This window comes from Camarhynchus parvulus, chromosome Z (genome assembly GCF_901933205.1).
Source record: "Camarhynchus parvulus chromosome Z, STF_HiC, whole genome shotgun sequence".
Taxonomy (NCBI): Eukaryota; Metazoa; Chordata; class Aves; order Passeriformes; family Thraupidae; genus Camarhynchus; species Camarhynchus parvulus.
Window position 1 is genome coordinate 44,680,139 of NC_044601.1, and position 13,589 is coordinate 44,693,727.

A 13,589-nucleotide genomic window follows, 5' to 3' on the forward strand; every position below is an offset into this window, starting at 1 on the left:
TGAAGAATGGGGCATGGGACCGTGAAGGGAATTAGGTCAAAAACCTCATGAAACAGTGCCCAGAATATAAAAGGAAAGTGCACTGCAGTATGAGGCTCCTTGGTGCGTGCTGAGGTGATTGCACATTTCTCTAGTGACTAGAAATAGAGCAAAGCAGCACCACTAAATGCAGAAATTTCTAACATCCTCAGAGTAAAGACACATCTGAATGCATGTTCAAGTGCTAACTCACTAGGCTGAAACTCCTTGTGGTTTTAAAAATAGCCTGAAGTTAGGCTTCCTACCTTCCTACTCCATACACAGAAGCTTGAATTTTCCAAATGGGTTGGGAAAAAGAAAAAAACCCAATCAATATATGTTAATCCTCTTAGTGTCTGCAGTTCAGAGTGGCAAAGGCATTCTTTCCTGTGAGAAACCCCTTCAGAAACAACTTATGTTTGAAATTCTTCCCTTTTCTTTTGTTCTTTCCACCCTCTAGAGCTTTCGTCACAGGCAAGCTACTCTTTATGCCTTTGTTTCTTTGTGTTGTCTCTATCCCATCTCTTGCCTGGCTGACGGTAGAAAGAAAACACAGCATATACAGGATGAAGATTTCTAAACCACATGTGCTTTACTTCAGGAAACAGAGAAAATGGGATGCTTAATTTGCATATAGCAGTCACACCTGCAGCATGACTGAAGTGAAATAATAATAATGGTAAGCACTTCAGTTCACTGACACAGGAGTGCATACCACTGCATTCCTAGTTCCAGTACTAAGCAGATGCTTTAGCTAGCTTCCTAGCTTCCATTTCCTGCTTAGCCTGTTCTCTCATCTCTCTTTCTCTCTCAACGAGAAGTACTTGTAGTTCTTCCCACTTCTTGAGGTTCTGCTCATATTTTGCAATGTCTTCCACTTCACATTCTGGCAGTTTCTGCTTGACAAGTTGGGTGGTCAGGGTTATCAGGCTTTCAGATTCAACCTTGCCAAGTGAATGCAGTTTGGAGTACAGCTCCTGTCGGAAAAAGAGATTTGGTAGGAGTGTCAAGGAGAAAGCCAGTCAATCACAAAACAATCAGACACAAAATACTTCTCTACAACCAACATATCACTGAATTATTACTATTATTATTATTATTATTAGTAGTAGTAGTAGTAGTAGTAGTAGTAGTGGTAGTATTGCTGCTGCTGCCATACAGGCCAGGTTACTATCACAGAGAAAGTGTTTCAGCTGTGGTAGTTGCTACCATTTCCTGAAATGCTAACCTTGAGAGCATTTGTCTTTATAGCAACAAAACTGAACCAATGAAATTTCATTTTTGTAAACTATTCAAATTATCTTCTTTTTCCAAGTCTGGTATTAACAAAGATCAGCTGACCAGTCAACCACAATAAATATTATTTAGACACCTTGGGTTTGTGTCTTGTCTCAAAACCAACTGCAAGATTTCAGCCACACTCTCTGCACCAGCATCCTTCCCAACAGATGCACATCACTTCAAATGTTCTCCTTCTAACTGCATACTAAGTAACTCCCATAATTTTTCTTCCCAGCTTACTGTGTCTGAGGTGTGATTACACTTACATAGATTATACAACACTGCTAAAGCAAGTGATATTTCTTCAGGGATATTCTATACTGAAACAGAACAAAGCCTCAGAAAGGAACTCCAGTTTTCTTTCTTAAGCTTTACTTATATAGATTTCCTGCAGCATAAAATGTTAATACACTTAGGATGGTGAATCATCCAGTGATACTATTTCTGGCTTTCTCTGATCTTTAGCCTGATGGCTCCTTAACATTCTGATTAATTGCCTTGAAAGTGCAGATACACAACCAAGAAGATGATACAGCACTGGAAAATTCTTTTTGCCGTGTTCACTCATTAGGTGAAAACACATTTTCCCAACCCTTCTTTCAAATAAAACATTTTACCCAGTCCAGCACCTTCAAAAATGTTTAAAGTAAGTATGTGCTTTAACGAAATGTACATCTGTATTTTCTTCATTTGAATGAAACTCTTTTTGCATTGCAGTACAATGGAACAAAGATGTGAGGATCATTCTCCCCCAAACAAAATGGCAATTCTAGAGCCATGCAGATATCCGTACTTCCAGTTATCACTGAAAGTTTATGCACTATGCAGCTGATCCACAGTGTTCCTCTTATCCAAGCTCACACTGGCAATAATCTGAAAATGCATATCCCCTCAGCTCCTACCTGCAGGTTCTGCCTTGTTCTTAGGCAGGAAACTATTATGTCCCCTCTCAGGTCCCTCCACTTCTCTCTTCCTTAGCCAACACAACTGCAGGCTTTGTTGTGTTTTACCTTGGAGGTCTGCACTGGACAGACAACAGACTCTCTAAAATGCTAGACAGGCAGGTCTGAGTGGCTTGCATATTTAGTTCTGTCTCTTTTTTGATTTAATGACAAAGAATGAAGACAAAGCCAATGTCTTCAAAGCCAATGGACTAAAACCAAACTCAGTAAAATATTTATGTGTATTAGTCTCAGTAGGTACACAAGGCATCAGTGAGAAAACTGAACAGACTGTACAGCTTGGGTCTGGGGAAGAAACTTGACAACTATGTTCATAGATTAGATATGTAACTAGTTTAGAACATTCACACTCTTCCTATTAAACCCTATCAAGGATGTGCTGAAAAGGGGCTGAACTTAAACACAGGAAATTGAAATACAGAAAGGCAATAAATTATAAACTAGCAGGTCTTGTTTCCTAAGCCATTACTGGTATCACTGGTATCCTGGAATACTACCTGCTCTTCTCTTGTACATTGGTAATACTGATTTAGGAAAGCAGGCTCTATGTCCCACAGGTACCAAAAGAGCACACTCTTAAATGGTTAAATCATGATTTTTATACGCAGTCTCCACAGCTCTGCATATAGACAAGTTAGGGAAGAAGATGCATTGCTTTTGGAGAAGGTGTTCCCAGCATTTATGTGATAAAATGTTTGCCGCCTACTGATCATTGACACAGATGGAAAGAATTGCCTGAAGAACACTATAGTGAGCAGTGAGCCTCAGCATACATCTGAAAACAGGTAATTACAACCTAAATGAATGTCTAGATTACAGCTCTAACAGCTTTTCCTGAAAATAGCCAAATGCCCTCAGGTCCTCTTTTGTTTTTAGTGGAAGCAAAGACAAGTATCCATACCTTTTAGACTTCCATGCCTTTTCCAGGAACTTTACAAATGGTTGTTCTGAAGGTTGGTACGAAACAGAGAGACCATTCCATGGAGTACCACGGAGGAGCCTGTGTATGTCTGGAGCAAACCCATATGCTTTTGCCTGCATTCTGCGGTGTATGGTTTGTGAAGCAGAATTGGGAGTGCAGGAGGCAGAAGCAATTGGATTTGAGGTCAAGGAGAAAGACTGGAGCATCCTGGCTAATTAACGCAGGGATGGACAAAGTGCAACTGCATTTTTTTCAGCATCAGAAGTGCAAACCCTCTGCTGGGGTTACACAGAAGGGGCAGATGATCTGTGCTGGGACAGCAGCTGGGAATCATACATCACTAGGTTGACTCAGAGCTGCCACCTTCCCTCACAGTATTTGTAGTGCACCATGAACTACACCTGTAAGTGTCCCAGGGCACAACTGGGAAGAGCCGCTGTGGCTGGCCTAATGGATTTGAGAGAAGAATCTAGGAACTCCTTCAGGCTTGGCTGAAATGGCATACTAACTCATGAGCTCCTTTTCTCATTCACACAATCAGAGATTTTGGCTTATTACTGTTGGATGCCTAGATGTCACATGGTGGCTATGTCTTTTTAATATTCAGACTTTCCTGGTCAGATTTTAAACACTGGGACTAGTTTTTTGGCCAAAGGTCACTCACTGCCACACCAGGGAATGCCTGAATTGGAATTAATTATGAAATTTGTAGAAAGGCTGAGCTGAGAAGAAAACTAGGTTCTCGGCACTAGTCCCCAATTTGATATTCAGACCTCATTTTGAGCACTCTGCATTATTTTCTTCAAGGCTAGACAATGGATAGACAATAAGAGACACATAAAAAACTTCTCACTCCCTCCTTCAAAGGACATTTGCGTTTACCTAATTCACTGAAATTCATCCAGGCATTAATTACCACATGCTGAATACCCACTGATTCCCAAACACTTCAATTAAAAAGTTTTAACTGCCTACAACACAAGTTTAGTATCTAAAGATTAGTGGCAAAGTTATGTAAGTAAAAATTAAAGCAAGGAAAAGTGTATGTGTGTGTGAGCTGAAACCATAGGATACTAGTCTTTTAACTTTTGAAATTTCTTTAGAACAGTCTGTATCCAGCACAGCTGTCCAAGGTCACAGCCATCCAGCAGAAACAATGGAAACTGATGGGTTATGGAAAGAGCACTGCTCCTGGAACTGTAAGCCAGGTAAGTTTCAACCTGAAGTACTTGATTTTTACCACAGCACAAATCAGAGTTGATAAAGTAAAATTAGCTCATTTAGCTAATTTTTAGATGATCAAATAAAATCAGATGATCAAATTAAATGCACTTATTATACAGATGTGTCCTAATGAACAGCCTTCTGTGTTTTTTAACGTTATCATCAGCATGATGATAACAACCTAAAGATAAAAGGAAGGTGATATGAACCTGATTTAATTCTCCAGTCTGAAAGTACAAGATACAACATTCCATCCATACAACATAATTATAATGTACACAAATTGACAATTAATTCAGGGTAGTCTCACACCCATTACAATTTATTTTAATGAGCAAGAGCCCACACAAGGTCAGATAATGGGTCTCTAAAGACATAGCACTTTTGCAAACAGGACTGGAGTTATCATTTTCAGGTATGAAAAGTGAAGATAAAATTCCAACAGACAGACAAAAGACAAGTAGCCTTGAGCATTATGTCTTTGTAGGCTGCTGCTTCCTGTTTGGAGAAGTGAAAATGTAAGGTGACATTAGTTTCAAAAATGCCAAACAGAACTCCTGATGCACTGAAAGGGTGTCAGTCTACCAGCCATAGTAAGTCAGCATCTGTGTTTTCTAGTATGCATCACAGAGATCTACTACAGCTTGGAATATTTAGAGACATTAAACTGTCTTACCTTGAATCGGTTGTAGTACTCAGGTACTTTAGATTGCTCTGTTTCTTCTGACTCTGCACATTGTGACTTCGGCTCTAATTTCTTGGCTTCTTCAGCCGATTCTGGATCAGGTTTAGCTTCAAGGACAGACTGCAGAATGGTCTCCAAGGCATCAATCTGAACAACAACATTTGTCATGGTTAGAATCAAGTGTTTGGGATTCACTAAATAACACAACTGTCTAAGTAACACAACTGTCATGCATTCAAACAACTTAATGAATTACCTTATATTTTGAGTTGACTTCTGTATATGCTAAACAGGAAACTAAATTCTAAAAGGAAATGAGACAATCTTGGAAGAATTTCGTACTGTGCTTGGGATCTTGGAGTGTGTGGCTCTCATTCAGTCAATGCATTGCTTTTTGGGATCTACAACTGGGTATGTACAGAGATGCAGCATTCATAAAGAATCAGCAAGAACTCTGTTTTACAAATTCTTAGCTATTCGCTGAAAATAGTAAAAAGTACCTCTATACAGATAGCATTTCTAGGTATTAATAGCATTTACTATTTTCCGAGTATCAGCAGGCAGACAGATAGAATCTTCTATGGACCTACAGTACCACAGACATACAGCCCTGTTTCAACACCAGGATGTTCATCTACAACCCAGAGCAAGATGAGGAAGTCTTGAATTCCTCAGAATTCAGGAAAAAAATCACAAGTGTATTAAGGTGAGTTCTTCAGACTTGAAGTAAAAAAGATACCTCCAAAACCACACACCTGAAGAGGTAACTCAAAACTGGTGGAAGTCGCAGACATGACCTGTCTCGGACTGTCCAGTATTATACTGAGAAGCTTCAGAAAATAGAGCAATAGGTAGGAGTACCTGCTGAGCAGTGCCCCAGACTTCTGCTTGTCAGGGGAGGCTGCAAGTTTAGCAGTGACATGAGCAAAAGGGAGGCTCCCATCATCAGGGACATCTTCAGGAAAAAGTACCAAGAAGGAGAGACCTCGGTGATGTTACCATGCTCCAGCCCATGTGGTAGTGACAAACTAAGTTACTCCTAAGCTGTCTGATTCCAGAATCAGCCTGATTCCTCACAGCACTCCTAAGTCCCAAGTCCCTTAGGTAGTGCCAACCTAATCAATGGATTGAATCTAGCCATCCTCCCTGACTGAGGGCAGTACAAACCTTCTAGAAATCATTTTGTCAGCTTTTTGGACCAGTACTACTCAGGACATCATCTGAGGGGACAGAACACATACAATTAGCCATAAGAGCAAGAGATGTGGCAGTTCATCCTCACTGCTAAGAAATATGTCTCTGAGTAGTTTCAAAAACTTGAGAAACAAAGGCGTCTTCCCATCCCTCCAGACACGTGTTTCCTGTGACACAGACAGAGGTGTCTCTGAAAGGAGGGCAAGGCTTAGAAAACTTAAATGGTCTGTGGCAGTAGCACACACTCATTGCCAAGGACATGCCAGTAGACATTATCACTAGCTCATCAACTTAAGCACTGATTCTGTTCTAAACATTACTTCTCCTGTCTTGCATAAGGCCTCTGAAGTTTGCAGGGCATATTTTCATTAACAAGGCACAGAATTCACAGGTTTTACTGTAGTTTTATATGAAATTCCCTGGTTCAGTGGGTTATAGCCTTTATACTTACAGCCTCTTTACAGATTTTGATGTCCCCTGACAATGAAGCCACATTTTCCATCACTTGCAAGGCTCTACTCAAATACCCAGGTGTCCACATCAGTGGCATTAGATTGTATACAGCTCTTAATCCTTTCGTCAACTCCACCTTCCCTGTGATAAAAACACACTTTATGGTTAGTGTTTCAGTATCTGAATCTTAATGGAACCTGTATAGGCTGGCTCTGGTTTCTAGCAGTTACAGCAAGTGTCTTGGCTTCAGTGGGAAAAACAACACACTTATACAAAGTTGCTCTGACAGAATTTCCATTGCTCCAATTTTATTAATGTGCTTTTTTTTTGCTCAACTTCATCTAAGTATGTGCATGTTTCTGGTACCTCCTCATTCACCCTCACCGAAAAATGTTGCCCAGATGGAAATCAGAGTAAGTGGCCAAGTTTTATGGTTGTCAGGCTTTCTAACAGCAGCTTGTAGGATGCCTGAAGATCTCAGACAAATGTCTCCTTAGCTTTCACCTGACTGTGGAGCATGTGTGCACTAAATCTGATTCTCCAGGTTTACCTCTGTGGCCTCTAGAGTTTACTCACCCATAACAGCACATGTTATGGCTAAGTGTTCAGCTTACTACCCCTGTTTCTGCTGAGGTTTCCCAAGAGGAAATGCAGGACACCTGCCAAAAAGGAAATTCTGGTTCTTGATATAACACAATCTGTGCAACAAGGTGTTCATTGATTTTAGCAGGACCTGTGATGTACTGCACCGCTTGCAATGTGGCTTTTCTTCTGAGTAATTACTTGAGATCATGAAACTCCTGCATAACAGAGGAAACAAACATCACATCGCAGTAGATGCAATTTACAATGTTTGTCACTCTTGGGCTTTGATTTTGTTATTGTCAGCAAAACAGATAATACTTCTTCAAGTGTAGCTTACAGGAGTTGTGTCCAAGCTCTCAATCCAATTTGCACTCTGGCTATAATAACACAAAACTATGAGAGATACCCTCTTTACATGGAAGAGAACAGTTTAGGAAAAGCAAGGTAATAAGTGCATAGACAGAGCCTATGGACCATGGCTAAATTAAAATAGCTGAGGTGCTTGAGGCCACTCTGTGCCTGTAGACATCTTTTACTCTCTCAGAGGTCAGTTCCGTTAGTGTTGGCAAGACTTTGGAATATGTGACATAACAGTAAATAGCTTTTGATCCACTGAATGTCAATGTCATGGACCAAGCACTATTGCTCTCAGACAAGAGTGAAGTGCATTTCTGAAATACAGCCACTACTCCACTAATCTACATGACATTTAAAACTCTCCAAACTGAATTCCAACTGGACAGCAAAGTCCCTGTTTGTAACAGTATCTCCACTGGATTACAAACTACAGTGCTATGAAAAATCCTGCTTTCAAATTAGTTTTCACATTTATCTGTCTTTTTGACTGAAAATTAGTTTTTTGTTTTACAGCCATGATAAATACAAATCAGCATCCTAACTCTGCCAACACACATCATATTTTGAGGTGACATTTGAAGAACAAATTCACTTTTGATTACCCTCAATAATGCAGTAATGAAACAAAAATTTACAATAAATTGTTGACTACTTACTTTCTAGTAAATAGTCATTCTGTAGAGAAGAACAAAACCTATCTATACCATATTCTGCTAAAGAGTCAGAGGAAATTCAAGAATTGTTTGCCCATTTCCCTTCCCTTCAATTCTGAATATACTCTGATCTAAATTCTCTTTAATACTATATAGCAAGTTATTAACAGCAAAGACTTCTTAACAGATACAGGATAAAGGCACTGCTATCTGCTGTTCACAACCCCAACATTCACTTTACAGTGACTAGTAGAAGTTCTAAACATAGCGTTTTCCAGGGTGTGCTCTCCCATCTCATAAGGTTTTAAGATATTCTATTAACCAGAAAAAGAGTCTGTTATCCATAACCTTATATTGTGTGTCACAGAAATCTGTACTTTAGGGTATTCTTTTTTAATTTGTTGGAAACCAACAAACCAATCCCACTGCTATTTAAGAATATCTTCTCTCTTTCAGCATCTAACCCAAACATGCAGGGAGCCCTAAAATTGGTTCTGAAGCTGTCTGATGAATCAAATTCAAATCCGTTGCACCCTCCAGGCCTACAAAACAGGCTCACTCGTAACTCTGAAATTGTCCTTCCACTATTTCTTTTTTTCCTTTGCCTTCTCCTTGATTACATTTTAATAAAACAAAGATGCCAATTTAATTCAGCCACTGAAGACAAGAGGGGAAAACTGACAATGAAGGAGGTAAAACTTACCAAGGAATGCATAGCCATAGAGCTGGGAACTAAAACCCACAGTGTTACTTTGCTTTAGACCCGTAAGCAACAGCGAAGCTCCAATATTTCTCTCTTCTTCCCACTGCAAATAATTTATCAACTAAGTAAGTGCTCCTTTAACAAACACAAATAGGAAACGGCAGCAAAACCAGCATGCATGGCTTTCATCACATCTTAGCAATAAAGTAAAGAATCATTAAATATGCCCACTGTTCAGTTACAGCATATCAGTCCTGAGGAACAGTACAAATCGCACTGAGGAACAACTCTCTTTGCAGAAGACTAAAATGTGAGTGGTTGAAATTTTGCAAGAAAGTTCTTCTTACTATGTCTACCCCTAGGTCTTAAAGCAAACACAGAAAACTGGTTCTGAGCATTATGAGGCATTGAATGGTACTTTGAATGGTGTACACAAATAAAAATATCATTTCACTGCTGTCTTTGGATGGGATTACTTCAAAATGTATATTAAATAGGTCACATTTATATAAATAAGCTTGCCTTGAACATGTCTTATGTTCACACCACCTTTGCTTGCACATTCAGTTTTCGTGAAACACTACACATACAAATGCTTATCTCTGCAGTACGGATATACAAACATGGACAAACACAATGGAAAAATGAGATTTTCATCCCTTTGCTTTTCACATACAAGTCACTAAGCATACTTTATTTCCAGGCAATGAAGAAAATATCCAAAATGGTAAATGTGCTTTTCTCTTCTTTGGTGAAAACTCAAACTACAACCCAAATGGGTAAAACCTGAAGGCAACTGTAAAAGGTATTTTGGAAGATGCTTCATGTAACACAGATGGAGGCTTCAAGCATTTGCTATATATATGACAACATGCTATTGAAGGCTTGAGCCAAACTTCATTAAAAATAGCTTCCTACAAGAGATCATGGCAGACCTGACTGAGCCCCTTTACTGACTGAGCCCCATCTGAAAAGATAGAATGATGCCACTTCCAAGACCCTGAACTGTCATTCTGACCTGTATTTACAGTAAGCTGTAAATAATAAACCCATAATCCTTGGAGATAGGAGAAATGTAATAAATTTAATTTTAAAACAGATACGTAATAAGAAGCAATACACCCAAAGCCAATTGGAATTCCAAAAAATCCCTAGTAAAAATGCTTTATAAGTCTGCAACATCATCATTATCAAGCTCTAATGGTGAGCAACACCCAGCTTAATGGGGTTCTATACAATAGGTGACATATTTTTTTGGTCGTAATTGATAGAGTCTGCTTTGAACTGAAGTATCAATCCACATCCTTCAAATGGGCATACATTACAACTACAAATCCCTACACACCCTCCCTTTCAGAGAAAGGAGCAAATAGGGTGACAAATTATTTGATGGTTTTCATACTTGGTTGTTTCTTTTTTCCTTTCTTTCTTTCTTTCTTCTGCAGTTGCAAAAATAATGAGAAAACGGAGCATTTTTTTCCCCAGATAAGCTTAGGGGATATAAACTATGTTCATGACTGAACGTCTAATCGACTGCACCACAACACTTGGAAGCAGAGGCTCTGTGTATCATTCTGAGTGTGGTCAGCTTACCGTATGTTCAGACTTGGTTGCCAGGTACTTGTATAAAACATAGAGAGAAAGAAGCTGTGTTGATAACTCATCAAAACTTTCTTGGAGCATGATCTCTGTTACTATTGACATAGCATCTATGGAGGAAAACAATGCTTAATTATTATAGCTTCCAATACATATCTTCCTTTTGCACCCACTCGTGTTCACTAATGCTTTATTGCTGTGGTATGCTTTGAAATAGTTGAAGAGGAAGTTAAACATTTATTGCAACTAGAACATACCTACAGAATTAGTCTTATTCCTTTGGGTTGCTCAAACACACTGCGAGAGAGAAGAATGGGTTGAACAGCATGAAACTACTGCTAAGGAGCTCTCAAAATTATCTTAGCTCTACACATTTCAGTTGGCTCATCTTTCCTTAGCTCTTCAATCATTAAAAAAAATTAAAACTATTTCTTTGTTCTTGTCTTTTGATTACAAACAAGAGAAGACCGGCTTAACTTCATTAGCCTTAGGGTGACAGGAGAGTACAAAGGATAAGAAATGTTATCACAGATCACCCACAGTGGTCTATTCAGCAAACAGTGCTCTAGAGGAGTTCTATATGGAGTTCCAGTGACACTCCCAATCAAGAGGGACAGTTTGGAAAAGGATCTTCAGTTTCACACAGAACAGAAATATGGGTAAAATAAGGGGAAATTCAAAGATGGAGGGGGTATGTCTCAAAATAAAAAAATTACAGGTATTAATTTGTTGTTTAGCAAAATCTTCAGCTCCTTTCTGTTATCTGTTTTATAAAAGCTTCATGTAAAGGAAAGCTTACTGCAAGGTTACAGTACTAGAAAACCTGAAGTGAAATTAAAATCAGTCATCAAAATTAGTATCTGTCATCAAACATGAGAGGACTCATCCAAACACTTAAAACAGTCAATAATGAAAGGTAGCCCCAGTAAGGCAATTCAGCATAGCTGGCTGCCCTCAGTGACAGACAGGAAGCCTACACAAATAATTTATATATGTAGCTTTTTGAACAGCTAAACGTATGGAAGATGAATACCAACACACATTTTGATTCTAGTAACACTCTAATTAATTGTCACTAATAAGTCCTTTAATATCATTACCACATATGTCAGACTTGTAACTGAAGAAGATGGTTTACACTTGCAGTAGGATTAATAACAGTAGAAACTGTGAATCTCACAAGTTTCAAAACTATATAATAAATAAAATCCCAAAAAAATGAGAGAAAAAACATGCAGAAAATACTTCAAGGGAAGGTGAAATTGTGTTTTATGATGAATTCAGAAAAAATATGGCTATAAGTTTTCAGTTTAAAGAAAAGCTCTGTAAATGTAAGAGCATACAACTAAGGATGCCGTATTGGTACGTGTTTTCTTACCTTCATATTTCTTTTGCTTTATAAAGCAATCCAACAAAATATTGAATGTAAAATTATCTGGAAAAATTCCATACTGAACCTGAAAAAAAGAAGGGAAAAAAGTTGTGTGCAAATGTGCTGCAGATACCAGAAAGAGCAGAACCACGACACTCCACACTGATGCAATGAACATAAGCAACACAAGAGATCAGCATGGCTCCTGTGATATAGGCCCTCCAACTTCTGATGCGTTGGATTTGTTTTAGCTTTTTATCTGAGCCTTTTAGACAAGGAATAGCACTGCCTATCACGTTATTATGCCTCCCCTGCAATTAACATGTTTTGGACACCAACACTATTTAAAACTAAAGAGCTTTCTGAAAAAAGACAGGATTTAAAAGCTGTAAAAAGGCTATTGCTAAAATTCAAGTGCAACAGTAATTTGTTATTTGACGAAGAAACCTGAACTTAAAATCACAGTCTACAGGCCCTGGCTGCAACATGAATTCCTGTCAAACCACACTTGAATCAAAAGCCAATCCAAAATATTCATGTCTCTTCCTTGGTAAAACTTACCTTGTTTTGTATTGTGTATAAGGCTTTATCTTGAGCACCATATTTTAAGCACTGTCTGATCCAGCTGTGAATGGTCCAGTCTCTCAAGTACCAGGAATTCGGGCTATGCCGAAACCTAAAGAGGACAAAAAGTTCTGGTGATAATATGACTCTGATATCACGGAAACAAATTCTGTAATCAACACAACTATGAGTTTCAAAACCTCACCATTCATGAACTCAGACATAAATTTCTCTGTGCTTGACTTGGCAGTCAATCATCACTCTCTAAAGAGCTCCAGATAGCCCTTTCAAGTTAGAGAAACCAAACTTTGACAAATTAATAGAATGTACAAAGGGAAATCTGACCTTTTCACAAATGCATACTATTTAAACTTCTCACTTTCCAGAAAGCCTAGTGCTTTTTTCTCAAAAAAAAAAAAAAAGAATACCAAAAAATAACATTTTGGTGTATTTATGAAGGCCAACTGAGACTGGTATAAATACTGTAGTATTTTTTGACCTTGTCCTTGTGATTCTGTAAGATTGTATTGTGTAACATTTTGATGTATAATGTTGCTGGGCTTCACCAAGCATCAGAATTACATCAAAATATAACTGCATCTGAATCTTTGGAATTGTGTAATCTGGTGTCTCTCACCCTCTCTAAATCATGCCTCACTTCACCAGTTAAGAATTCATTATGCCTCAGCACAGGTCATCCCTGGGCTGCTGCATGCTCCATTTGCCTCAGAAATGCTTCATCAGTGAGGCATACCTCATGCACAGGGAAACTCTGCTGGAAAGCCTTTTCCTGCCTCCCTGCACTGGTTTAATCTATCCTAAGACACCTCATGCCATGACTTCAGCAGTCTTCTAAGGCAACCCACTCCAGTGCTTGACCAATTTGTAAAATTAAATACTTTTAAATTCATTTCATCCTAATTCAGACACATGCACTTTGCTCCACATTTGAACAAATGGTGACAAAAAGCACATGGAACTTCAGCTTTGGCAAACATTCAAGAATCAGTTAAAAGT

The 13,589-nt window shown here is 38.7% G+C and overlaps 1 protein-coding gene across 3 annotated transcripts in view; it reads right to left on the minus strand.

The window, feature by feature from the left end:
* Positions 1–575: 575 nt before the first annotated feature.
* MRPS27 (mitochondrial ribosomal protein S27) overlaps positions 576–13,589 on the minus strand; it is a 42,807-nt gene continuing 29,793 nt past the window's right edge. For all 3 annotated transcript variants that reach the window (XM_030968255.1, XM_030968257.1, XM_030968256.1), the window contains exons 5-11: positions 12,570–12,684; positions 12,015–12,093; positions 10,631–10,746; positions 9,038–9,140; positions 6,738–6,880; positions 5,084–5,239; positions 576–995 (exon numbers count right to left, since the gene is read on the minus strand). In XM_030968255.1, the coding sequence (XP_030824115.1) occupies positions 756–995; positions 5,084–5,239; positions 6,738–6,880; positions 9,038–9,140; positions 10,631–10,746; positions 12,015–12,093; positions 12,570–12,684 (952 nt within the window). In that variant the 3' untranslated portion in view covers positions 576–755. The remainder of the gene's footprint in view (positions 996–5,083; positions 5,240–6,737; positions 6,881–9,037; positions 9,141–10,630; positions 10,747–12,014; positions 12,094–12,569; positions 12,685–13,589) is intronic.